We start from the raw sequence: 27,744 nt of genomic DNA, 5'->3' as shown, positions 1-27,744 counted from the left end.
TGCTTTTATATCGGAAAAATCCATGCCTGCCACGAGATCTGTAAAAAACAGAAATTAGTCTGCTAATAGAATATAAGCAACAGTTACGGATAACTAAGCAGTTTATTACAATAAAAAGTAGCTTTTTTTTATTCTTTACAAGTTAGCCCTTGACTACAATCTCACCTGATGGTAAGTGATGATGCAGTCTAAGATGGAAGCGGGCTAACTTGTAAGGAGGAGGATGAAAATCCACACCCCTTTCGGTTTCTACACGGCATCGTACCGGAACGCTAATTCGTTTGGCGGTACGTCTTTGCCGGTAGGGTGGTAACTAGCCACGGCCGAAGCCTCCCACCAGCCAGACCCGGACAAATTAAGAAAATCTCAATCTGCCCAGCCGGGGATCGAACCCAGGACCTCCGTCTTGTAAATCTGAGGCCGTCAAATTATATCAGGTTATATTTATCTCTTTACCCAAATTTAGTATAATCGATTCTGTGGTTTAGCCGTTGTAAGGTAGGTAGATAGACGGACTTTAGCATTTATAATAAAGAAGAAATATATTCTTCATGATGACAGTTATTGATGTAGATACCTAGACACAACAAAAGCTTACGTTTCTCTTAAACCAAAGCATCTTCCGAATCAGTTGACTCATATATGCTTTATTCTAAATTTTTAAATTCGCTGGTACAATTAAGTTTATAAACGTTCAACAATTGGGTTGGTACATTTGGTCTTCTCTATTTTAACATTCTTCTTATGTTATGCCTTTTCTAGACCTCAAACGCTGTAGCATCGACTTTGTACCAGCTGTCTCTACGTCCAGACGTGCAAGAGAAGTTGCATACTGAAATAACAAACGTTCTCCAAGGTCGTCCGTTGAGAGCTGGAGATGTCAGTCAGATGCCGTATTTAAAAGCCTGCATTAAAGAAGTTTTAAGGTAAACTTTCAAATTAGTCTCTTTACTCGCACCTATGAGAAATTATGTCGCCAAACGCTCCTTTACGACCCTTTGCAGAAAACCGTTAAATTAATCTTTAACGGTTTTCTTCGAAGGGTGTTTGGCGACATGATTTCTCATAGGTGCGAGTATTATCTCATTATTTATATATTATAATTGAAGATCTGGACTATTACCTCAAAAGCAATCCTTTACCTCACTTCATACTTGCTTTGCGAACATTTTCTGCATGCACTGTCTCAAGTAAATATTGTAAAAAAATGACAAATAGGCAGAGATAGTGCTTAGGTAATGCTTATATAATAACGCTTCATTGCCAACGAGCTTTCTTGCCATCCACCACCGATTCCCAAAACAGCGAGCTACCTACAAAATATAAAATACAAGAATCAGTAAGATGTTTGTTTTCTGTCACCAAGTAGCTTTGCAGTCAGAAGGGTATGGTTACTGGTTTAATTACAGGCATAATGACACATCGTAATATCAGTCTATGCTTTATTCATAAAAAACAGCGCATTGTATTTTGTAGTATTTGCTGTGCAGTGCTTTGTTATTGGCGCAACCATTCTAGTATTACTATAAAATAAGCACTTATGACTGGTATATGTCAGTAGCAATAACTCAAGTAGAAAAATGTATACACCAGCCCCATTTGTATTTCTTTTATGTTTATTTCTTTTGCGTTTCGATATTTAAAATTGTATTAATAAATCTATAATTATTCCTAAAACTTTCTTTCTTTTTAGGATGTATCCAGTTGTAATCGGTAATGGACGCCAGTTGACTAAAGATACTGTTATTTGCGACTACAACATTCCTAAAGGAGTAAGTATAATTCGTTTTTGGAACTTTTTGCTGCTTCTGTGTTTTGCTAAAAATGCTCTAAATTAAATAATTACTGGATAATTGCACTATGAAAGAACAAGTCGTGCATCACTGTTATGAAATGAAGAAAAAATATTATGATGACAGAAGCGCTGGCCTATATTTTTGCGGAAAGGACCAGCCTTATATTTTCTGTGACCTGGCTATCCAACGCGATTAAACAGCCTTATTTTTCTCCTCGTAGAAAAAACAATTTGCTTAAAGATACCATAATGCTCTTTTCAGACCCAAGTGATTTTCCAACACTACGTAATGGGTAATAGCGAGGAATACTTCTCAAAAGCGTCAGAATTTCGTCCGGAACGCTGGATACAGCGGTCACATTACAAGCACCATCCATTCGCATCTTTGCCTTTCGGATTTGGCAAGCGAATGTGTCTGGGTCGAAGATTTGCTGAACTGGAGATGCATGTCGTGATTTGTAAGGTAATATGACTATCGCAGTGAGTTTTTGGATGCAGGTGACTCAGGGCTATGATGCTTGTATTCCTACAGCATAAGTCCTGCAGTGGACTTCCATCAATCCATGTGATTATGATGATCATCACTATCAATATTAACAATCCCCGCTCACATGGGTGTAATCTATACTAATATTATGAAGAGGTAAAGTTTGTGGTTTTGTTGGGGGTTATGTATGGATCTACTGAACCTATTTTAAAAACTTCTAGAACGCCACGTTATTTGTGAGTGTCTTAAGCTATATTTTAGCCCCATATTCTCACGGGAATGGGAACTAACCGGTAAACGGGCGGTGTCGGCTAGTTAGACATATAGTCGTATAGCTCGACGGTTAGAATCAAACTATCTTTGACGAACGACCTTTCAGACGGCATTTTATTTTATTTTAATTTTGGCATATCTATTACAAAAATAATATTCCTTACCCTCCAAGTACCTGAAAAATGACTGTCTAGTCATCTCAAATGTCTAGTAGGTTGTGATCGAACCACAACTTCTCAGTGTTCTCATATTTCCCAGTGGGAAAACAGGCTCGAATCCAGTTCCTAGTGATTGTTAAGCTAACCCTGGCCCAACGACGTAGTTATATGCTTATTCACAGATTATATTTTGCAGATGGTGCAAGCCTTTAAGATGGAGTATCACCACGAGCCGTTGGACTACCACGTGCATCCGATGTATACGCCCAACGGACCGATACGACTCAAACTGATCGAACGTTGATAAATATTTGTGTACTTCCCACTTTACAAATATATAAAAGTAACGGAAGCTCGCAACTTCGTCCGTGTGGAATTAATTTTTTCACAAATCCCGCGGAAACTATTGATTTGTCGACGATAAAAGTGAGCCTATATATTGCTTAATAACCGCTCTTTCTTTTCCATTAAAATCGGTTCTGCCGTTTGAAATATTAGTACGACAAACAGACATTTTCTTAAAAGTTCAATTGTGTTTAAGTATTGTGTAAGTACGCACTTTATAAAATACAGATGTTTGAAAATCACACACATACATTTTTTTTATTTTATTTAATATAATACATATTATATACTTGTAAGGTCCCTTACTGTAATAGCAGTAAGTCACCGTCTCACCACTACACTGTTATATACTATAATGGCCAGCAGCACACGTCCGCCTCCTCTCGATGCCAGAGACAGACTGACTAACTTTCTCTCACTACCGGTGTATATATACACAAACACTACATCCCTACCTTTTTAACAACTTTAATTATTTTTATATTTCCTCCATTCTTACCATACATAGTGATTTCCAACCACATGTGGTTCAGAATTAAAGTAGTCGAAAGTATTTTCCATTTCCTTCCAATACTCTCTTTTTTTCCTTTCCGAAGTTTTTAACCCAATTTCAATTTAATGAAATTCCGAAGTCTTATAATTGATGATAATCTTAGAACTCGTAATAATAAACTCGTTTTCTATTTAGCGGCCCTCGCTTTACGGCTCGTGCCCTAAAACTACCTTGTATATAATGGGCCTTTTTAGCTTCTTGTATATCAACCTACTATTTTTAGTCAGATTTTTTTTTATTTCTAACGCCAACAAGCAATGTTATGTATTGGTTCCAAGGATTAGAAAGGGGAAAATTGAATGGAAGAATAAGAAAAGGCTTGCACATTATTGCAGAAGAAACAACAGAAGCTTATTCGATCAGAAAACTTTTTTGATTAGAAACTTTTTAGAAAACAATCTAGTTGTTTAATGTTAAAATTTGAGATCAATCGGTAACTGTTGTTATTGTCGCTTCTAATTGTCTATCACAAGACCCGTATTAGAAACGATCTTCACCCATCTGTTTATTAGATGAAAAGAGTTTTATATCAAATTTAGTACGTTAAAAGTATATTGCCTATTGGTCCTTAAAATTTCCTGGCAAATCATTATTAACTATTATTAATGATAGTTTGGCCACGAGTTTTGAGGCGAGCTACTTGCAATATATTTTAAAATTTGAGAAACATTTAATGTATCTCACTTAAACAGATGGGTGAAGATCGTTTCTAATTCGGATATTTTACTATCTTATATAGATGCGTTTGTCACAACATCAAGTGTACCCTTAATTATAAATTACAAATGACAGTGACAGAAAATTTGTGTTTTAATTTTGTAAAACTTTTCATAATAATTTTCGATGTTATTTTTGTAAGCATGTACATTGTACATACCAAAGGATAAAATAAAAATACTTTTCCACATTCATAGAATGTTTTATTTAGATTGACTCAACAAGCAATCCTACTAACATTTAATTTCTTCGTTTAAATTCTTTTACCTGTCATTCTGTATTGTGGAAAACGAACTCACGAATGGACGGAGCATTAGCACCTACTCAAACGTAGTTCGGTTCAGAACACATCGGAAAACGTGATTTTCTTATATTGGCGTGATCCTAGAAACCTTTTAACTTATAACAAACACGCAAGAAGCTCTCCAATAAATTTATATTGCTTATAAGTAACCATAACGACTTTTTTAATAGCTTTGAAAACATTTATGTTTTTTTCTCCAAGTTAAGCTGTAGAGTTTTCAATATATCGTGTTGTTCCAATTAAAAAACTTGTAGCTAGAATTTACATTTTGCAGGTAGAACATAAAAAATGTACAATAAGCAATGTGTAATTCTACTAAACATACGTCAAACTGAGTTTTGAAAGATCAATGGAAGACATCTTGATTTAACGTCTGCAACAATTAGCAAAATTTTTTCATGATTTTTCACATATGGAATAAGGTTAGGTTAGGTTAGTTATAATCATATAAACGTCATAATGAAAAGGCGTGTTTTCCGTCGCGTCTGAACTAGTAACAATATTAATTTAAATATAATAATTATAATTGAGAGTATTATCATTTGTAAAATTTTCTCACAACACAGAATTGAGGTTCACATAAATCCACACAATATTATTAATATAGATTGGCAAAAACTTAACTATAAAATTTAATGGCCACAATATCGTACTATTATACTGGTAAATATTTACAAATATATCACAAATTAGTATATAATATATGCATAAAAAATAATAATGATCGAAAAAGATATAAATTTAATAGTTTTCTTTTTTAAATATACATAGTGTTTATATATTGTTGACTAGGTTATAGGTAATTGTTTTATCATTCGGAAGCAGTATCAAGCAGCTCTCAGATATAGCTGTTCTAAGCCTAAGCGTGCATGCTATAATTATTTGTTAATACAAAAAAATCACAATATATCGATTCAACGATGAAAATATCATGCGCGCCTAGTCTTTTATCCTATGGCACTATTTTATTTAATATTACAAAATAGGCATTTAGATTGCCTGTATATTTATTTATAAAGCATTTTTAGGCAGTGAACGTTTCAATACAATAAAAAATAATATATTCACGGGAAATATGACAATTATATATCGTAATTTTATATATAAAAACATATTACTTACATAATTAGACACGTATTCTCATATATCACAAATAAAAGTTATTGATTAGCAAGGATGAGTATTATTTTCTATACCTTTAAGGTTTTTCTTCGATCTTACAACATGTACAACTAATATAGCTATCGACATAACAACAATGATGGACCCTATTATTCCGACATATGCATTCTCAGACAATGCTGCACCAGATTGAACTATATCTAGAGTTTTCGACAAATCTCTTGCGTTTCTAGTTCTTGGCTTAGTTCTAGCAAAGTCGAAGTTATCTGAAAAACAAAATGGATACTCTTAATTTTATAATAATATTGTGAATGTATGGTTTGGAATGGTTAAATTAGAACTATTCGGATTGTCAAAATAAATATTCGTTAGAAATTGTCTGATATTTTGAATATTGTAGTGTAAGGTAAGCAAAAAGTGTTTAAAAAGGGATGAAAGTCGATCGAAAGAGAAAGAAGAAAAAATAAATTGTACTTGTATAACATAATAAATATGAATGTATGTTTTTAATATGTAGCCGTATGAAATTTGTTCTTACCAATTTGTAACTCTGTATCGTCGTAGTAGTCAAAACTTTTCTTGACTAATCTTCTAGCGGATTTTATTTCATTTTCTGCGGGGTAGGGTGGCAAGTATGTAGTTGGGGGATTTGTGCTACTGGGCGCGAATGGTTGGGGGCATTTTGGATCTTTAGAACCAGGGTAGCAAGAGCTAGGTGTTGAAGTTGGTGTTGTTGGTTTGGGACAACGTGGGTCGGTGCTGCCAGGGAAGCAACGAGGAGGTTCTGGTGTTGTGGGTTTGGGACAACGTGGGTCTGAGCTACCAGGGAAGCATCGAGGAGGTTCTGGAGTAGTGGGCTTGGGACAACGTGGGTCAGAGCTACCAGGGTAGCATCGAGGAGGTTCTGGAGTAGTAGGCTTGGGACAACGTGGGTCCGAGCTACCAGGGTAGCATCGAGGAGGTTCTCGTGTCGTGGGTTTAGGACAACGTGGGTCCGAGCTACCAGGGTAGCACCGAGGAGGTTCTGGAGTAGTAGGTTTGGGACAACGTGGGTCCGAGCTACCAGGGAAGCATCGAGGAGGTTCTGGAGTAGTGGGCTGGGGACAACGTGGATCCGAGCTACCAGGGAAGCATCGAGGAGGTTCTGGAGTAGTGGGTTTGGAACAACGTGGGTCTGAGCTACCAGGGAAGCATCGAGGAGGTTCTGGAGTAGTAGGCTTGGGACAACGTGGGTCTAAGCTACCAGGGAAGCATCGAGGAGGTTCTGGAGTAGTAGGCTTGGGACAACGTGGGTCCGAGCTACCAGGGAAGCATCGAGGAGGTTCTGGAGTAGTGGGTTTGGGACAACGTGGGTCTGAGCTACCAGGGAAGCAACGAGGAGGTTCTGGAGTAGTAGGCTTGGGACAACGTAGGTCCGAGCTACCAGGGTAGCATCGAGGAGGTTCTGGAGTAGTGGGTTTGGGACAACGTGGGTCTGTACTGCCAGGGTAACATCTTGGAGGTTTAGGTGTAGTAGGTTGAGGACACCGTAAATCTGTAGAACCTGGGAAACATTTAGGTCCTGGTGTTGAAGGTGGTAAGTAAGTGGGTGGATTTAGAGTTGTTGGTCTTGGTGGTTGAGGACATTTAGGGTCTGGTGATCCAGGATAACATGCTGGAGTTGTTGGCTTTGGTGTGGTTATTTTAGGACAACGTGGGTCGGTGCTGCCAGGGAAGCATCGAGGAGGTTCTGGCGTAGTAGGTTTGGGACAACGTAGGTCCGAACTACCTGGGAAGCATCGAGGAGGTTCTGGTGTCGTGGGTTTAGGACAACGTGGGTCCGAGCTACCAGGGAAGCATCGAGGAGCTTCTGGAGTTGTCGGTTTGGGACAACGTGGGTCCGAGCTACCAGGGAAGCATCGGGGAGGTTCTGGTGTTGTGGGTTTAGGACAACGTGGGTCTGAGCTACCAGGGAAGCATCGAGGAGGTTCTGGAGTAGTAGGTTTGGGACAACGTAGGTCCGAACTACCTGGGAAGCATTGAGGAGGTTCTGGTGTCGTGGGTTTAGGACAACGTGGGTCCGAGCTCCCAGGGAAGCATCGAGGAGCTTCTGGAGTTGTCGGTTTGGGACAACGTGGGTCCGAGCTACCAGGGAAGCATCGGGGAGGTTCTGGTGTTGTGGGCTTAGGACAACGTGGGTCTGAGCTACCAGGGAAGCATCGAGGAGGTTCTGGAGTAGTAGGCTTGGGACAACGCGGGTCTGAGCTACCAGGGAAGCATTGAGGAGGTTCTGGTGTTGTGGGTTTGGGACAACGTGGGTCAGAGCTTCCAGGGAAGCATTGAGGAGGTTCTGGAGTAGTAGGCTTGGGACAACGTGGGTCCGAGCTACCAGGGAAGCATCGAGGAGGTTCTGGTGTTGTGGGTTTGGGACAACGTGGGTCTGTACTGCCAGGGTAACATCTTGGAGGTTTAGGTGTTGTAGGTTGAGGGCACCGTAAATCTGATGAACCTGGGAAACATTTTGGTCCTGGTGTTGAAGGTGGTAAGTACGTTGGTGGATTTAGAGTTGTTGGTCTTGGTGGTTGAGGACATTTGGGGTCTGGTGATCCAGGATAACATGCTGGAGTTGTTGGCTTTGGTGTGGTTATTTTAGGACAACGTGGGTCGGTGCTACCAGGGAAGCATCGAGGAGGTTCTGGAGTTGTGGGCTTAGGACAACGTGGGTCCGAGCTACCAGGGAAGCATCGAGGAGGTTCTGGTGTTGTGGGTTTAGGACAACGTGGGTCCGAGCTACCAGGAAAGCATCGAGGAGGTTCTGGAGTAGTAGGCTTGGGACAACGCGGGTCTGAGCTACCAGGGAAGCATCGAGGAGGTTCTGGTGTAGTAGGCTTGGGACAACGTGGGTCTGAGCTACCAGGGTAGCATCGAGGAGGTTCTGGTGTTGTGGGTTTAGGACAACGTGGGTCCGAGCTACCAGGGAAGCATCGAGGAGGTTCTGGAGTAGTAGGCTTGGGACAACGTGGGTCCGAGCTACCAGGGAAGCATCGAGGAGGTTCTGGTGTTGTGGGTTTGGGACAACGTGGGTCTTCACTGCCAGGGTAACATCTTGGAGGTTTAGGTGTAGTAGGTTGAGGGCACCGTAAATCTGTAGAACCTGGGAAACATTTAGGTCCTGGTGTTGAAGGTGGTAAGTACGTGGGTGGATTTAGAGTTGTTGGCCTTGGTGGTCGAGGACATCTGGGGTCGGGTGATCCAGGATAACATGCTGGAGTTGTCGGCTTTGGTGTAGTTAATTTAGGACAACGTGGGTCGGTGCTGCCAGGGAAGCATCGTGGTGGTTCTGGCGTAGTAGGTTTGGGACAACGTGGGTCCGAGCTACCAGAGAAGCATTGAGGAGGTTCTGGCGTAGTTGGTTTGGGACAACGGGGGTCCGAACTGCCAGGGAAGCATCGAGGAGGTTCTGGAGTAGTAAGAGTTGGAGTGGTTGGCTTAGGGCATCGTGAGTCGGTACTGCCAGGGAAGCATCTAGGAGGTTCTGGTGTAGTTGGTTTAGGACATCTTGGATCATTGTTACCTGGGAAACAACGTGGAGCTTCGGGAGTTGTAGGTCTCGGGCAACGGGGATCTGTACTGCCAGGGTAACATTTTGGAGGAGCCGGAGTAGTGGGCTTAGGGCATCGTGGATCAGTACTACCAGGGAAACACCTTGGAGGTTTAGGCGAAGTAGGTTGAGGGCACCGTATATCTGTGGAACCTGGGAAGCACTTGGGTTCTGGCGTTGTAGGTGGTAAGTACGTGGGTGGATTTAGAGTTGTTGGTTTTGGTGGTTGAGGACATCTGGGGTCGGGTGATCCAGGATAACATGCTGGAGTTGTCGGCTTCGGTGTAGTAACTTTAGGACAACGTGGATCTGTGCTACCAGGGTAGCATCGCGGGGGAGCTACAGTTGTAGGTTTTGGACAGCGAGGATCTAAACTACCAGGGAAACATTTAGGAGGTTCAGGTGTAGTAAGTTTGGGGCATCTTGGATCCGTGCTTCCAGGATAGCATCTAGGAGGAGCTGGTGTAGTTGTTTTTGGGCATCGTGGGTCCGTACTTCCAAGATAGCATCTTGGTGGAGCTGGTGTTGTTGGCTTGGGACAACGTGGATCAGTATTTCCTGGGAAACATTTTGGCGGTGCGGGTGTTGTTGATTGTTGACAACGTGGATCACTGCTACCTGGGAAACAACGTGGAGGTTCAGGAGTTGTGGGTCTGGGGCAACGGGAGTCAGTACTGCCAGGGAAACATTTTGGAAGTTCAGGGGTTGTTGGTCTTGGACATCGTGGATCTGTGCTGCCGGGATAACATCTTGGTGGGGCAGGTGTTGTTGGCTTAGGGCATCGTGTATCAGTGCTGCCAGGGTAGCATCGTGGAGGTGCTGGGGTTGTTGGTTTTGGGCAACGCGGGTCCGTGCTTCCAGGATAGCATCTTGGTGATTCGGGCGTTGTTGGTTTCGGACAACGGGGATCTAAACTGCCAGGGAAACATTTTGGTGGCGCAGGTGTTGTTGGCTTTGGACAACGTGGATCAGTGCTACCAGGGAAGCATCGTGGCGGTGCTGGAGTTGTAGGGACTGGTGTAGTTGGGCATCGTGGATCTCTACTACCGGGGTAACATTTAGGTGGTTCAGGTGTAGTAGGCTGAGGGCATCGAACATCAGAAGAACCTGGGAAGCATTTTGGTTGTGGTGTCGAAGGTGGTAGATACGTTGGTGGATTTAAAGTGGTTGGTCTTGGTGGTTGAGGGCAGTTAGGGTTTGGTGACCCAGGATAACATGCTTGAGTAGTCGGTTTAGGAGTGGTTGGCTTAGGACATCGTGTATCAGTGCTGCCAGGGTAGCACCTCGGTGGAGCTGGTGTTGTGGGCTTTGGACAACGGGGATCAGTGCTGCCAGGGAAACATCGCGGGGGCGCTGGAGTTGTTGGTTTTGGACAACGGGGATCTAAACTACCAGGGAAACATTTTGGAGGTTCAGGTGTGGTTTGTTTAGGGCATCTCGGATCCGTGCTACCAGGATAACATCTTGGCGGTACAGGTGTTGTTGGCTTTGGACAACGTGGATCAGTGCTGCCAGGGAAGCATTGTGGAGGCTCAGGTGTAGTGGGTTTCGGGCAACGGGAGTCTGTACTGCCTGGGAAACATTGAGGAGGCTCAGGGGTTGTTGGTTTTGGACATCTTAAATCTGAGCTACCGGGATAACATCTAGGTGGAGCAGGTGTGGTTGGCTTAGGACAACGTGGATCAGTACTTCCAGGGTAGCATCGTGGAGGAGTTGGGGTTGTCAGTTTTGGACAACGAGGATCAGTGCTGCCTGGGAAACATCTTGGTGGTGCAGGTGTTGTAGGCAGTGGCGTGGTGGGCTTAGGGCATCGTGGATCTGTGCTACCTGGATAGCACCTTGGTGGAGCTGGTGTGGTTGGTTTAGGACAACGTGGATCCGTACTTCCAGGGAAACATTTTGGTGGTGCTGGAGTTGTTGGTTGTGGGCAACGTGGATCACTGCTACCTGGGAAACAACGTGGAGGTTCAGGTGTAGTGGGTTTCGGACAACGGGAGTCTGTACTGCCTGGGAAACATTGAGGAGGCTCAGGGGTTGTTGGTTTTGGACATCTTAAATCTGAGCTACCGGGATAGCATCTAGGCGGGGCAGGTGTTGTTGGCTTAGGACAACGTGGATCAGTACTTCCGGGGTAGCATCGTGGAGGTGCTGGGGTAGTCAGTTTTGGACAACGAGGATCATTGCTGCCTGGGAAACATCTTGGTGGTGCAGGTGTTGTAGGAACAGGCGTGGTGGGTTTAGGGCATCGTGGATCTGTGCTGCCAGGGAAACATTTAGGCGGTGCGGGAGTAGTAGGCTGAGGGCATCGTAGATCGTTGGACCCAGGGAAGCATTTAGGTTCAGGCGTCGAAGGTGGTAAATACGTTGGTGGATTCAAGGTTGTAGGTCTTGGAGGTTGAGGACAATTAGGATCAGGTGATCCAGGATAACACGCTGGTTTTGTCGGTGTTGGAGTTGTTGGTTTAGGACATCGTGGGTCAGTGCTGCCAGGGAAGCATCTGGGGGGTGTTGAAGTTGTTGGTTTAGGGCAACGTGGGTCTGTACTACCAGGATAGCACCTTGGAGCGTCTGGCGTTATCGTTTTGGGGCAACGAGGGTCAGTGCTTCCAGGGTAGCACTTTGGTGGAGCTGGAGTAGTAGGTTTTGGACAACGGGGATCTGAACTACCAGGGAAACATTTTGGAGTCTCAGGGGTTGTTGGTTTAGGGCACCTTGAGTCTGTGCTGCCCGGATAACATCTAGGTGGAGTTGGCGTGGTAGGTTTTGGACAACGAGAGTCATTGCTACCAGGGAAGCATCGAGGAGGTTCTGGTGTTGTTGGTTGGGGACAACGAGGGTCAGAGCTACCAGGGTAACATCTTGGTGGTTCTGGTGTTGTCTGTTTAGGGCAACGAGGGTCAGTGCTTCCAGAATAGCACTTTGGTGGTTCTGGTGTAGTAGGTTTAGGGCAACGTGGATCATTACTGCCCGGGAAACATCTCGGAGGTTCTGGTGTAGTAGGTTGAGGACAACGAGGGTCAGAGCTACCAGGATAACATCTTGGTGGTTCTGGTGTAGTAGGTTTAGGGCAACGTGGATCATTACTGCCCGGGAAACATCTTGGAGGTTCTGGTGTAGTAGGTTGGGGGCAACGAGGGTCAGAGCTACCAGGATAACATCTTGGTGGTTCTGGAGTTGTTGGTTTGGGGCATCGAGGGTCAGTGCTTCCAGGATAGCACTTTGGTGGTTCTGGTGTAGTAGGTTTAGGGCAACGTAGATCATTACTGCCCGGGAAACATCTCGGAGGTTCTGGTGTAGTAGGTTGAGGACAACGAGGGTCAGAGCTACCAGGATAACATCTTGGTGGTTCTGGTGTAGTAGGTTTAGGGCAACGTGGATCATTACTGCCCGGGAAACATCTTGGAGGTTCTGGTGTAGTAGGTTGGGGGCAACGAGGGTCAGAGCTTCCAGGATAACATCTTGGTGGTTCTGGAGTTGTTGGTTTGGGGCATCGAGGGTCAGTGCTTCCAGGATAGCACTTTGGCTCTGATGTTGTAGGTTTAGGACAACGTGGATCGTTACTACCGGGGAAACATTTTGGTGGTACGGGTGTAGTAGGTTGTGGGCATCGTTCATCTGTGGAACCTGGGAAACATTTAGGTTCTGCTGTGGAAGGTGGTAAATACGTTGGTGGGTTCAGGGTTGAGGGTCTTGTTGGTTGAGGACAACTAGGGTCAGGAGATCCTGGATAACACGTAGGCTTAGTCGGTGTTGGAGTCGTCGGCTTAGGACAGCGGGGATCTGTGCTACCTGGGAAACATTTTGGTCGTTCCGGAGTAGTTGGTTGAGGACAGCGAGAGTCAGAGCTACCAGGGAAGCATTTAGGTGGTTCCGGAGTAGTAGGTTTCGGGCAACGAGGGTCATCGGTGCCAGGGAAGCATCTTGGAGGTTCTGGAGTCGTGGGCCTTGGGCAACGAGGGTCATTGCTGCCAGGGAAACACCTTGGAGGTTCTGGTGTCGTAGGCCTTGGGCAACGAGAATCATTGCTGCCAGGGAAGCATCTTGGAGGTTCTGGAGTTGTAGGTTTTGGGCAACGAGGGTCATTGCTGCCGGGGAAGCATTTGGGAGGTTCCGGAGTAGTAGGTTTTGGGCAACGAGGGTCATTGCTGCCGGGGAAGCATTTGGGAGGTTCCGGAGTAGGTTTTGGGCAACGAGGGTCATTGGTGCCAGGGAAACAACTTGGAGGTTCTGGAGTCGTGGGCCTTGGGCAACGAGGATCATTGCTACCAGGAAAACACTTTGGAGGTTCTGGAGTTGTAGGTCTTGGGCAACGAGGATCATTGCTGCCAGGGAAGCATCTTGGAGGTTCTGGGGTTGTAGGCCTGGGACAACGAGGATCTGTACTACCAGGGAAGCAATTAGGAGACGGAGATGTTGGTTTGGGACAACGCGAATCCGTCGAGCCTGGATAACATTTAACCGAAGGTTCTGTGGGTATTTGACATCTAGGATCCTTAGAGCCCGGGTAACATTCTTGTGGTCTTATGGTTGTTGAGACTTCTTTTGTTATACCAGTGCAGCTTGAGTCACAGCTGCTTGTGCAAAGCTGAAAATAAGAATTATTCATTAATTTTTGACCAACTTGTATGTGAGGAGAGAACCTGTGATTGAAACACAGCAAGTACATAAATTGATTTTGCTTTTTAGTAACAATATTATAATATCATATAACTTACCTCAACATTACATGTGAGATAGACTTGGTCGGTTTCTGGAAACCGGAAAGCGCTTATTTTGCTGTATGCAATCAACGTTGCGCCACTTTTGCCTGTGTTCGTAGACTTCTGCCATACATCAATGAATTTCTTTTTCCTAAAAAATATAAAATAGTTGTAGGGGAAAAGGAATATTGGCCATATTTAAAAGATATGGCAAATATTCTTTTATAACGCCACCACGAATTCAGATCCAACAAGGGCTTAGCAGGCTTCAAGTAAGTTAGCGGTCTTAAGTCAAGGTTCCGGAATCTATCCAGAAGATAGTTCTATCGAAAAGATAAATCTATCCAAAATATAAATCAATCTTCTGGATGGCTATAACTTGGCAAACCAGGTTAGGTATAGGTTGGTGACACTCCCATGAAATGCGGGGAAAGACTGCGCGGGTGTGAAATCGTGCGTGCGGGAAAGTGAGGTGCATCATTCGTGGGGTTTTCATTCATCGCTACACGCCCTCCGCATGAACCATCGGGAGTGTTACGAACGAACTTGCCAAGCTATAGCGAATTTTGTTATACACTCACTTGGGACATCCCTCCTTGTCAGTAAGTTGTATTTTGTTCGTCTGCGGGCTGTCATACTCCTCGTTGTCGTATGCCCAACAATCGTGGATCTTCAAATTGAACTGATTTCTGATGTCCTTCAGGTAAATCAAGATGGTGAGATACTCGCCGATCTTTATAGAACTTTCCAGTGGAGTAGTCTGTGGAATATAAAAAGGTATATCATTTAAGTAATATTATGCGTGCGTAAGGTATATCATGCGTCAGGTGACACAAGAGCAAATAATTTTACCCTAAAAGTCTTGCCTTTCAGAGGGTAGTCTTGCCATTCGCGTCAGCGTATTGGGTACCTTGCCTATGGGTGAACAATTAGATGGTGTGTATTTGTTATAAGTATTGTATTTATTTAAAATTTAGTTTTTTTACTTATTATTTTTCTTCGTAGTCTTTATTCATTTTAATTTAATTTAGTAGACTTAGTTTACAAGCACTTTTGAAACATCAAGTTTGACTATTTCTAAATTTCCGGTTCTGTTTAGAAGAGCCGGCAATAAATTCAACTGTTGCTCTTTCAATGCCTCTGCAAGAGTGCGTGGTGTTTAATTTGCAGTTACTAAAGCGTCATGGGGACTGATTTGTTTGATTGATTAGATGAATAAATCCTTTTTTCGATGATTTCACCGGTGGGGAAAAAAAGCTACAGACCTTAAAGACAATTTTTATTACTTCGGCATACTGAAATTGTTAGAAAATTTTAGCGATTTTTGGGGAATTAATTCCTTAAAAATGAAAAAAGAAAATGGTTTGAGAACAGAAAAATGAGGGTTTATTTTGTGACTTTGGAACCCTTTCATGTCCTTAGGATTTGCGCAAATCGTTAGATTTTTGAAATGCACACCTTTTAGTTATTAACTAACTTTTTTGGCGAGCTAGTTACACATTTTTGAAGTTAGTTTTTTTTTCGTTGTCTGAAACGTACCCCCGGGCTCATATTTGGTGGAGGTACTCAACAACGTGCAAGATATACTTCCTAATGTTCATCTACTGCGCTAAAGTTAATTAGCAGCCCGTATTGTCATGACAGCTAAGCATTATTTCCGACGCGCGTTGACATTTAAAAACATTTTAACTTTAGTCATTCGTTGATTTCCTAACGTAATGGTACGGTTCCACAGTCCTTTTCTTGATTATGTCTTCTATTGATATTCAATAAACAGTGACTTAACATGAAGTTAAGACTTTATTTTATCCAAATCTGATATGTTAACAACTGTTTTAAAATGCAGTACCATGCCTTGACAAGTTTTTAATATAAACGTAGCAAGTCAAACTCAATGTCAAAATTCATTTATTTCAAATAGGCTTAGTTTACAAGCTCTTTCGAAACGTCAGGTAATACTATTAAACTTAACATAATGGTGATAATAATTATTCGATAACATAAAATTAAAGTTACGAGGGTTCCAAACGCGCCTTGGTCCGAGAAGAGCCCACAACAAACTCAGCCAGGTTTATCCTTTTTTAGTTTATCACCATTTAACAATAGGTATAATTTAGCCTGGCATGTAATACATTTAATTTCCAAGCAATTTTGTCGTTTACGTAATCATTGACACTATAACATCTTTTCGTCCGAAATTCCTCAGTGCCTGAAGACAAAAGTCTTCGAACAGTGCGTGTTGCCAGTGATGACCAATGGTTCCGAGACTTGGTCGCTAACTATGGGCTTCATAAGAATGCCGACCCCCCACCAGGTGGACTGACGACATCAAGCAAGTCGCAGGGATTCGCTGGATGCAGGTGGCTCAGTATCGTGATGTTTGGAAGTCCCTACAAAAGGCCTATGTCCTGCAGTGGACGTCCATCGGCTGATATGATGATGACCATATAATACGACTTTTCTATAAGCAAGTTAAATGGAAGCAAGTAAAGACTTACATTGGGGAAGACTCCCTTCTGGATGTCCATCCAACATTCGACGCCGCCCGCTGGTCCCTGCACCGCCACCACGTCCAACATGTCCACCATGAAGGGCTTCAGCCTCAGTATGTGCGACTGTTCCTTTCTCCTACCACCAACGGACACTTCCAACGCTGTGTTGGTACAAGACACCTGGAAAATAGTTTCGAAATTATTATACGAGTACAGGATTTGAAAAGTATTTCAAAATTCATTTAATAGGGATGATGACTAGCTAAACTAAAACAAATATAATTAATAATTATTTACAATAACTAAATACAATAATATTTAAATTACTAGTAACTAACCTAACCTAAACTTATTATAAAAATAAAATAAAAGGAAATATAATATTATGTCTACAGACTTAGGCATCGTACAATTCATCCAAATCGATAATCATTGGTAAAGTGACCAGAAGGCTGGCAGTATTGCATCGTTGTATGGCAATACTGATTCTCTGACCTAAATAAGGAACAGCCTTCTGGTCACGGGAGGCGTCGATTAATCGCTTTGCGATTTCTTTAAAAAGAAAGCAAGTACTCGGACGTATTAATAATACCTATTATAGGACTCAAAAGTGATTACAAATATAAGAAAACTAATGTCGAACAAAGGTTATGATTCACAACACTTGTCAGGACAACTTAATCAACTAATCAAACTGTAAGCAAAATAAGGCCCTAGAATGGCAGAGAATGACCTTGAGTGGAGTCACGCACTTGAGAACGATGTATGTAGGGCTAAAGGATCCTTTTACAGATATCTAACACTCCCCTTTTCCACTCAAGTCACTCTCCCCGCCAAGTAACCCATAAAGAATTACACAACAAGAGATGTGGACGTCTCGAACGCCACGAGCACACTGAAGCCGTCCGTACCGTAAGTCGTTCCTACGCGGCGATAACATACCTTTCTAGCAAAATCGTAGGGTCCTTGCACCAAATCATCAGCCTGGAACACGAGCACATTGTCGATGGTCCCGCACGCGTTGCAGAGAGGTCTGGACCCGCAGCCGTTCAGCGGCACTCGGAACGAGTACCGGGACTGGCTGCCTCCCAGGGACACATACCTGATGGAAGGAGAAGGTATTTTTTGTATTCTTTACAAGTTAACCCTTGACTACAATCTCACCTGATGGTAAACGATGATGCAGTCTAAGTTCGAAGCGGGATAACTTGTTAAGAGGATAATGAAAATCCACACCCCTTTCGGTTTCTACACGACATCGTACCGGAACGCTAGATCGCTTTGCTTTGCCAAAGCCTCCCAGCCAGACCTGGACTAATTAAGAAAACCTCAATCGGTCCAGCCCAGGATCGAACCTCTGTCTTGTAAATCCACCGCGCATGCCACTGCGCAACGGAGGCCGATAGCGGAATAGAGGTAAATGAATAGCAAGATGTCACTTGGCTACTCCTCTCATTGATAAAGAAGGAAAGAATTTATTTCAAAAATCGTTTTACACTATTGTAGTGCCTGATAGATAGCATCGGAACACCACTATGTCATATTTGGCACAACCTTGAAAAATGATCCAGCTCAGCATGGTGCTGCATGTACCAAGCAAATACATACAGCGCTGATTTTTAGCTGATAACTTTGACACCACGGAAATGCGTAGTCACATAGCGAGAGAAAACGTATTATATATATGAAAACGTATATGTATATGATAACGTCTATGTTTATTTATCATTGACTAGAGACGTAAAACGTGGTGTCAGGACTAGTCTTACACGTAACTAACCCCGCTAACCCCATCGATCCCATAAGCAAAGTAAGTGTCTTAGAGTAGCGAAGATTATCGAAGATGCCCTTAAACATCCCCAATGTTTTTTTTTAACCCTAGAGCTTGAATTTGGCAAGGCTTTGGCGCTCGCGAATAACCCTCAGTGATGCTGCTGCAAGATACAAAGAACAGTAAACCATTTTTTTGTGTACTTCGCAAACTCTTCAAGTTTCAATTTAATATTTTGTTTTGTGTGAGTAATTCAACTATTTAAAAATGGCGATAAGTATTTTAAAATATTATTTTAAATTAACTTTATAACTTCGCACCATTTATTTAAACTACCATTTATTAATATTGATCTAGGCTCTCAATTTAATTTCCCGCCACATATTAATTTTTGATGGGGTCTATTAGATTGATTTTGCTATAAACTCACTTGCACTTAGGGTCATTTAAGTAACCCTTGCTGTATATAATCCCATCGAAAACATCCGGGAACTCGACGGTGACTTCGATGAAGTCTGCCGAGCACTGGACGTCTATGTCAGGGGAGAGAGGGGAATCAGCGGCTCGGGAACCCCTCACGAAGTGCACCCCAGTCTCCTCGCTGGTCTCCTCGAAGAACGGTGACAATGCATTCTCCCCGCCCAGCTGGAGGTTCAGCTCTGCCGCTGTGAGTGTCTGGACATCTGGAACAGCTGTAGCGAGCGACAGCTACAGCAAACATTGTTTTTTTTTTAATAATGAGCTTTACGGTTCTGGTTTCTAGCCCTTTTGAGACAGCAAACATTGTTTTTATTATTACACAAAATAAAGAATAAATTACAAAGAGTGTTTACAAGCAGTGTTGTTAAGCCGGTGAAACCCATAAAAAATAAACGTCACGCATCTCCTTGACATCCGCAGATACAAACTTTTGTTATAATTTATATTTTAAAATTTAAATTAATAACAATTAATAAAATTAAAATTAAATAAAATTACGTAAATTAATATAATAATCAATAATTACGAATAAAAATATACTCCATCTTATTTCTTTAGTTTATTATGTACCACGCCGTATTTTTATAACTCGCAAGTGCGAGTTTCGAATTCACCTCTATCTCTCTCTGTTTAACACGATACTATAGAAAGAGAAAGATAGCAGTGACTTTGAAACTCGCATTTGCGAGTTATACAAAACAACGTTAGAGAATAGCCGCCCTGATCTTGCTCAACATTTATTTTGACTTTGCCTCCCAGCAGAATTTACAAACCACCTGATTCTCATGACTCAGTAACCCTCAAACTAGACTATTACAATAATAATTAAAAAAAAAACGTACACTATCAATAGATCTTCATTATTCTAAAATTACACGTGTATCTAGTAAACTGCCTCCGTTATGAGATTTATTGTTGTAATGCCCACTCCGTTATCGAGTTATCTGTGTGATTATTGTTGGTAGTCGAACAATGCGAGTTTTTTCCATCTCACGCGTTATTTCGACTTACAAGCGTTGGGAAATAAATGCGCTATATTGTCTCGCGATATGGTTTTTTTGGATATTCGACTTTTGTATCAATTTTATAGCTCGGTTGTTACTTATCTATACTTACTAATATGTATATGTATAAAAGCAAAAAGTGTGCTTGACGTACAACGATGAAATTTTGCAGGGAGGTAGTTTATAGTTAGTGTACATCCGCTAAAAAAGGATTTTGCGACAGGGCCGGATTAAAGAGGTCTAAGGGCGGATAAAGCGTATTGGGTAGGTGCTTTGGCCATGGTTGAACAATTAGATAGCGGATGTTCCTTCTAAATATTCCTTTTTTAAATTCAAGTTTTATTCTGGTAATTCTTAGCTTTAATTTATTTTAATTTAATTATTATATTATGTATTAGTCTGGACATATATTTTTTTTGGAACCATGTAACACGTCTATTAACACGTTCGCTGCGGTACGAGGTCAATTGACCTCGTACATCTATCGTCTTAAGACACAAAACAAACACTACACACTACAATAATGTGTTGACCTTTGACTTTGCGCTTAAAATCGAATAGATACATTATGTAAGCACCAAAACGTGATATATTAAACAGAAACTGAGCTCTATACTACAGCCTTTCTTGATGAGTACTGTTTACCAAGAAATAAATAAAAAATGAGGGTATAAGTATAATTAACTTGTTCTTAATTTGATGAAACTAATTTGATTAATAAGCTTAGAACAATTAAATATGGTTAATATATTTTATATAATATTTTAAAAACAAACCATACATTCTTTGAGCTCGTTCGAGATAGAACTAAAGGCTTTTCAATCACACTAATATTATAAACCGAAAGTTTGTGTGTGTTTTACTACAATCTCACGTGATTGTAAGATGATGCGGTCTAAGATGGAAGCGGGGTCAGGAGGAGAATGAAATCCACGCCCCTTTCGGTTTCTACACGACATCGTACCGGCTCGTTAAATCGCTTGGCAGTTCGTTTTTGCCGGTAGGGTGGTAACTAGCCACGGCCAAAGCCTCCTACCAGCCAGACCAGGACCAATTAAAAGTACCTCAATTGACCCAACCGAGGATCGAACCCAATCCGTCTGATAAAAAAAAATGGTAGTGATCATAATTATTATTGTTGTTTAAATACAGTGTTTCTATTCAGTCCTTCGAAGTGTTGATTTGCAGGCGATGGTCACTAACCATCAGTAGGCTTGTTACGATAATTATTCTACTAAAGTAAATAAGTAATTTACCTGCACGAGTGCAATCAGTGCCGCTATGCGCATGACAGTCGCTTCATGGGGCCCTGGGGACAAAGAGAAATATTTATTAATTCTTCTACTATATAAAAATAAGTCAGGTTTTCCTTCCTGACGCTATAACTCCAGAAAGCACGAACCGATTTCCACGGTTTTGCGTTCGTTGGAAAGGTCTCGGGCTCCGTGAGGTTTATAGCAAAGAAAATTCAGGAAAAGGTAGGGGTAGGGTAGGGTAGGGGTAGGGTAGGGTAGGGGTAGAGTTGGGTAGGTGTACTTGAAAGTTTACATCGAGTTCCACGCGGACGAAGTCGCGGGCGTCCGCTAGTGTTATTTATTTATTTAAACAGGACACCAACACGTTACTATATCAATCTTACAACAAATATAAAGAAATATATTACTTGTGGCAATTATTGCAGAGTTAATTTAATATTTTAAAAATAAAATTAAACTATTATAATACAGGTCCGTGGTACAGGAGCGCCCAGATGCTCCCTAAGGAGGTCAGCAAATATTTTAAGTATTAGCTTTAATATATTATAGATTTAGTTAATTTATACACTTGCATATTCTTCTACTAGCTGACGCCGTGTGGTTTCATCCGCGTGGTTCCCGTTCCCATAAGAATATGGGGATAATATATAGCCTATAAATGGGCTGTCTAACACTGAAAGAATTTATCAAATCGGACTTGTAGTTCCTGAGATTAGCGTGTTCAATCAAACAAACAAACAAACTCTTGAGCTTTATAATATTAGTATTGATAATATAATACAATTATATATATAATATAATACAAATTCTTCATTGTTAATTTTTATTTATAATAACCGATGAGGGAAGTTAATTAAATAAATTGAATTAAAAATTTAATGACTTATATTATCACAGTTAAATAGGCAACCTATTAGCAATACGTCAATGTGAATATTATATCACTTATTTCCTGTCAACAATAAATAACAGATGAGGGTTGTATTTTTTATGCCGGATCTTAGACCATATTAATTGTAGACTCAACCACTAGTTCTAAGATGATCTAGTGGTTCTAGAAGAGCCTGTACGAATCTTTACAGTCACAATTATGGCGGAACCCAGATTTTAGACTGGGCCTTTCGTCTTATAGTAGGAGAGCCGAAGAGGGGATTTTTGCAGTTACTTCAGCGCGGCAGATGAACATAAGAAGTATACCTTGCACGTTGTTCAGTACCTCCACCAAGTATGAGCCCTTAATATTGGTGGGTGCGATTAGGGCAGCCAAAAAAAAAAAAAACTAACTTCAGAAATATTCAACCAGCATGTCAGATTAAGATAAGGTAGGTGAGTTGATAGCTGAAAGCATTTCGAAAATCTGATGATTTGAGCGTAACTTAATGGAATGGGAGGGTTCCAACGTTACAAAATAAAACCTATAAATTTCTGTTATCGAGCCACGATTGCAGTTAATTTATGTAAATATGTTTTCTGATGATTTCAGTAAGCCAAAGTAATAATAAATTGTCTTTAAAGTCTGTAGTTTTTTTCCCCACCGCTGAAAGCGAAAAAAGTACACAACCATTTTATTCTTTTTATCATCTAATCTACTAAATCTAATCGATTCCAATGACGCTGTAATAACTGCAAATTTAGCATCACGGGCTCCCCGACTATTACAAGTTTTGACTTACGCTCAACGAGGGGACAAGATCCTTTCACAATAGGATAGCATAAGTGATAAAGTCTCATGTTAAGAGGTCCAAAATGTTTGACATATTAGTGTCAAGAGACATCTTCAATAGATGCGGAGTTTCGTAACCGTTTACCCGTGATTTGTCACGAGCTCACGAGCCGGCGAATTAAATGCCGTTTTGTTTCCAATGGTTGACAGGTCAATGTGACTATAGAATGTGAGCCTGTGATAGCAAGACATGCCTTTCATTATCAACCCATATTTTGTACATTCTGTACATTGAAGTAATTTTGAAAATTTTTGTTGGGGGGAATTATATAAAATCGATACTGAAGCTAAAAATTTTTTTTTTTCGATTTTTGTCTGTCTGTCTATCCGTTTTTTTTTTTTTGTTATTCGGGCATCACGCTGAAACTACTGGATGAATTCAAATGAAACTTGGCACTGTTTAAGACCATAATACGGAGAAGGTAAAAAGATACTTTTAATTGCAAAAATAAAATAAAAAGGGGGTGAAATAATGGTTGAAAGTTTGTATAGAAAGTCCTACATTTTTAAAGTTACAGTTTTAAAAATTTGTTCAGAAATCATAAAAAATATACGAAATATGGTGGTGGTATACGATGGTATTCAATAATTTTTAAAATTCAAACTCTAAAATGGTGAAATAGGGTTTGAAAGTTTACATTGATTTTTTACGCGGACGAAATCGCGGGCGTCCGCTAGTATGAAATAAAAATTTAAATCTAGAACGATAATGAACTATTTAAAAAATAGAAAAAAATGTCAACTAGCCTAATTATGGTGTTTGAATTGTTTGTTTGATTGTTTTTCAGATCATGCTCCTACACTACAGATAAGTGCATTAACCAATTATTAATGCACTTATCTATAGTATAGGAGCATGACCTGACAAATAATCAGCTTTCAGGCATATCTGGCGGTCGCAAGCTCTCAGTACACTGTAGGAACTAAGGGCCGTATAAATCGTGCGGGCAAGTGATTTTTATCGGCCGTAAGTTTGTCTCGATAATGTCAAGCGGTTTTAATGTTTACTGCTGACGCAATTCAAGTTACATCGGGATTGTTGTTACGATTTGTTTTATTGTATTTTGTTTGTTAAAGGGAATATTATGTTATTTTGAAATGTTTATATATAGTTTTTTTCATTGCGTCATCAACCCATATTCGGCTCACTGCTGAACTCGAGTCTCAGAATGAGAGGGGTAAGGCCACCACGCTGGCCCAATGCGGATTGGCAGACTTCACACACGCAGATAATTAAGATAATTCTCTGGTATGCAGGTTTCCTCACGATGTTTTCCTTCACCGATTGAGACACGTGATATTTAATATCACACAACTGAAAAGTTGGAGGTGCATGCCCCGGACTGGATTCGAACCCACACCCTCCGGAATCGGAGGCAGTTTCTTTAAACTTTCCAAATCTTAAGCTTCAATAGCTGAATGGTGAAGCGGTCAGAGTCATCATCGAGAAGTTTTTTTTTCCTTCTTTTTCTATAAAAGTTAGTCCTTGATTACAATCTCACCTAATGGTAAATGATGATGCAATCTAAGATGGAAGCGTTAGGAGGAGGATGAAAATACACATCCGCATCATCGGTCCAGTACTTAGCACACAGATAGGCTAAATACTGGACCGAAGAATCCAGTTTTAGTCATCCAAACTTTAATAGAAAATATAATATTAAACAATCACACCAAAAGTAGTTAGGCATTAATGATTAAAAGATACTTTACAAAATACGAAAAATTACGAAAAAAATAAATGAACCTAACTAACGTATTATTTGCAGTAAATAAACATACAGACGAATTGAGAACCTCCTCCTTTTTTGAAGTCGGTTAAAAATTAAATTTGAACGCATTCTAAGCAGACAATCAAAACAAGAATAAATTAAACCTAGGAAACGTTTTTCAAAAACAAAAAAAAAACCTGTGCTATAAAGTAAATTGTTAAATAATAATTAATGAACAATAGGGTCAAACTACATACTAGCGAACACACGCGGAAGTGCCCGGGATCACGATGGATGACCTCACGAATCTTCGAAGCCTCACAAATTAAAGCCTTCGTGGTCTGACATTTAAGACAAATATGCCCATCTTCGATTAAGTAAATGCTTCGCGTGTATAGAAAAAAATGTTTATGAGTTATGGCATATCTATGACGGACATTCTATTAATTGATGGTTAAAGCTTTAATGGTTTTAATTGTGGATGGAATTTTTAGTGGCATCTTGTAGAATCTGGGTTGACGATTGTAACAGATAAAATAAATAATTATTAATTTACTGAACAGTTCTTTTCAACATTTTTATTAAATGTTTACGTAAGTTTAATGAATGTGTTTGTTAGTTAGTGGTGCTAATATGCAACCAGTGTAGAGAAATATAGACAAAATTTCGTCCAATCGTGTTGAAGTTGTTCGAGACCCCATCTTTTTCGTGTCAACGTAATAGTTCAGTCAATCTGTAATTTAGGAATAAATTCAAGAAAAAGTTTGACTTCATATAACGTTAGGGGGGCATGTAAAGATGTTAACTGTAGATTGGCGGGGTCCCCTCCTGTTGTTTTTGAGAAAATCCAAAAAAAATTTGAAACGCGTTTTTCTCCGAATCAGGTTTCAGGGAAAATTTTATTGAACAAAAAATGTAGAGGACTATGTGAACTACATTTTATGTCATTAAAGCAACATAATATGACTAAAAATACAAACAGTAGGTGGCGCTGAAGTATTAAAATTAAAAGGGGTTTTCGTTATTTTTGTTAATAAAAAATGATACAGATAAATTTTTTATCTGTACTGTGAATGAGAAAGTTATTTGTCATAAAAAACTACAACTATATTTAAACGGTAGCGATATTTTCATTGGTTGAATTTTGTCTATTTCTCTATACGAGATTATTTCGTTGGTCGCATATTAGCGCCACTGGCCTCCCTTGTTTTGATAGAGGAGATTTGGAGCAACTCACCATGCAGTATGATGACAGTTTAACTCTATAACGAATCCCTTTTAGATGATAATGATAGTATTCTAGAGCACGGCTTAACGTGCTCTCCGAGGCACAATGCAAGTATGAAATGAATGAAATGAAATGATTTGACTGTACAAGTGCTTAGTAATAAACGATTTCTTTACTTTACGTTCAATATTTGACTACAGACGTCTCAAAATGTACAATTACTGCTTGCAATTTACTTTCCTTTATACTGGCCGAAATTATTAAGAAAGAGAAGAAAGAGGGAGAGAAACCTAGTTAAAATCAAGAGCTTTTGTATAGAACGAACAAGTATTGAATGAATTAATACAAAAAAACATTGTTAACCATTTGACTCCTAAATAGACGACCGGTCGCCCATCGTATCCGTTACGTGACATGTAAAAAAATATAAAGTAAACTAAGGGCAAGGCGAGCACAGTATCATGCTCCGCGCGATAGAGGAATATAAAGATTTTTTAAATGGTTCAAAACGGTAGACTAAAACCGCATTCCCTGACTGTCGGCTTCTTCAACGCAGACGGGCATTTCGATAAAATACTCGCGGGCAGCGAATGGTTAACGTAAATTAAGAGTAGGTATAATAGTGATTTTATTAACAAAACTCAATTAAGGCCACAATATCGTGTACTATTACGTACACTATTATATTTACTAATTGATTGTCATTGTCATTATAGAATAATACCCTATGAGCTACATGTAGAAACAATTATGAGTTTTCCCATGTTTTTGTTTACGTATGTATGCATGTAAAGACAATGCAAATTCCTAACCTGCTTAATGCGGTTATTGTATGCGTACTGCACCTACATTATATACCTAAGGTTTATTTATTGATAGTAAATTGTCTATGAAATATCGTCGTCATCAACCCATATTCGGCTCACTGCTGAGCTCGAGTCTTCTCTCAGAATGAGAGGGGTTAGGACAATAGTCCACCACGCTGGCCCAATGCGGATTGGCAGACTTCACACACGCAGAGAATGAAGATAATTCTCTGGTATGCAGGTTTCCTCACGATGTTTTCCTTCACCGATTGAGACACGTGATATTTAATTTCTTAAAATGCACACAACTGAAAAGTTGGAGGTGCATGCCCCGGACCGGATTCGAACCCACACCCTCCGGAATCGGAGGCAGAGGTCATATCCACTGGGCTATCACTGCCCCTATGTAATATAATTAATGACAATTTACCTACTTAAGATATTGCAGAACCACCACCTAACCTAGTGATTATTATTAGTAATCGATATAATAATTAAAAGGAAGTTTTTAAATACAATTGTTACTATTAAAACAGTGTCACCGAAGGACAACGAGGTGTTCTGATGTACTCGTAGAGGTACAAGCAATTCTGATGTTTTTTTCTTCTTTTCTGCGTCGTGTATCCTAAATAAACTATATATTTTTTTCAGAAAAGAGAAAAATAATGAGAGTAAATTTATTACCAAAAATAAAAATTTTAATAAAAAAAATACAACCGACTTCAAAACCAAAAAATGTAACCAGTAAACTAAAAAGCGAAAAATAACATCATAATATGTTCTACCTGCTGATCAGTATGAAGGCGGTGCTACGGTCCAGGCGTCTTTGAGTAATCGGTGTACATACATAAAAAAAAAAATACCGACCGAATTGAGAACCTCTTCCTTTTTGAAGTCGGTTAATTATTGAGCAGTAGAAGTATTTTGGTTTGACTACAAAAAAACTATTATTTTTTTTGGTTGTTAGCAGGTGTGTTCACGATATTCTTGAATCTACTAAACGGATTTTCATGCGACTTCAGAGAAAGATTAAGTTAAATCTGGTGCAATATAATTACAAGTAGCTCTTTGTAAATAGAGTTATATAGATAAAGATTTTGCTTGAATCCTAATCATCTCCTATCTACTACTCCTCTATATCTCCTATCCGCTACTTGAACCCCTTAAGTGGGGTCGGAAAAATATGTCAATCTTTTACATTCGTCTCTATTACTCGTCAACTCATCATTCACTCCCTT

At 40.5% G+C, this 27,744-nt stretch overlaps 2 protein-coding genes across 3 annotated transcripts in view; one reads left to right on the top strand and one right to left on the bottom strand.

The window, feature by feature from the left end:
* The window catches only part of LOC112055731 (probable cytochrome P450 49a1), a 28,508-nt gene extending 25,208 nt beyond the window's left edge, over positions 1 to 3,300 (top strand). For both annotated transcript variants that reach the window (XM_052888529.1, XM_052888528.1), the window contains exons 10-13: positions 763 to 926; positions 1,694 to 1,772; positions 2,058 to 2,258; positions 2,910 to 3,300. In XM_052888529.1, the coding sequence (XP_052744489.1) occupies positions 763 to 926; positions 1,694 to 1,772; positions 2,058 to 2,258; positions 2,910 to 3,017 (552 nt within the window). In that variant the 3' untranslated portion in view covers positions 3,018 to 3,300. The remainder of the gene's footprint in view (positions 1 to 762; positions 927 to 1,693; positions 1,773 to 2,057; positions 2,259 to 2,909) is intronic.
* A 1,209-nt stretch (positions 3,301 to 4,509) lies between these two features.
* Positions 4,510 to 27,744, bottom strand: part of LOC112055730 (mucin-2) — a 77,063-nt gene continuing 53,828 nt past the window's right edge. The window contains exons 2-9 of the mRNA XM_052888527.1: positions 21,038 to 21,090; positions 18,728 to 19,005; positions 17,469 to 17,628; positions 16,533 to 16,706; positions 14,616 to 14,794; positions 14,050 to 14,185; positions 6,293 to 13,919; positions 4,510 to 6,020 (exon numbers count right to left, since the gene is read on the bottom strand). Coding sequence (XP_052744487.1) covers positions 5,800 to 6,020; positions 6,293 to 13,919; positions 14,050 to 14,185; positions 14,616 to 14,794; positions 16,533 to 16,706; positions 17,469 to 17,628; positions 18,728 to 19,005; positions 21,038 to 21,070 — 8,808 coding nt within the window. The 5' untranslated portion in view covers positions 21,071 to 21,090 and the 3' untranslated portion in view covers positions 4,510 to 5,799. The remainder of the gene's footprint in view (positions 6,021 to 6,292; positions 13,920 to 14,049; positions 14,186 to 14,615; positions 14,795 to 16,532; positions 16,707 to 17,468; positions 17,629 to 18,727; positions 19,006 to 21,037; positions 21,091 to 27,744) is intronic.

The sequence above is a fragment of the Bicyclus anynana genome, chromosome 23 (genome assembly GCF_947172395.1).
Source record: "Bicyclus anynana chromosome 23, ilBicAnyn1.1, whole genome shotgun sequence".
NCBI classification, from domain to species: Eukaryota; Metazoa; Arthropoda; class Insecta; order Lepidoptera; family Nymphalidae; genus Bicyclus; species Bicyclus anynana.
Note: the sequence above shows the minus strand (reverse complement) of the source record. Positions and strands in the feature narration are given on the sequence as shown.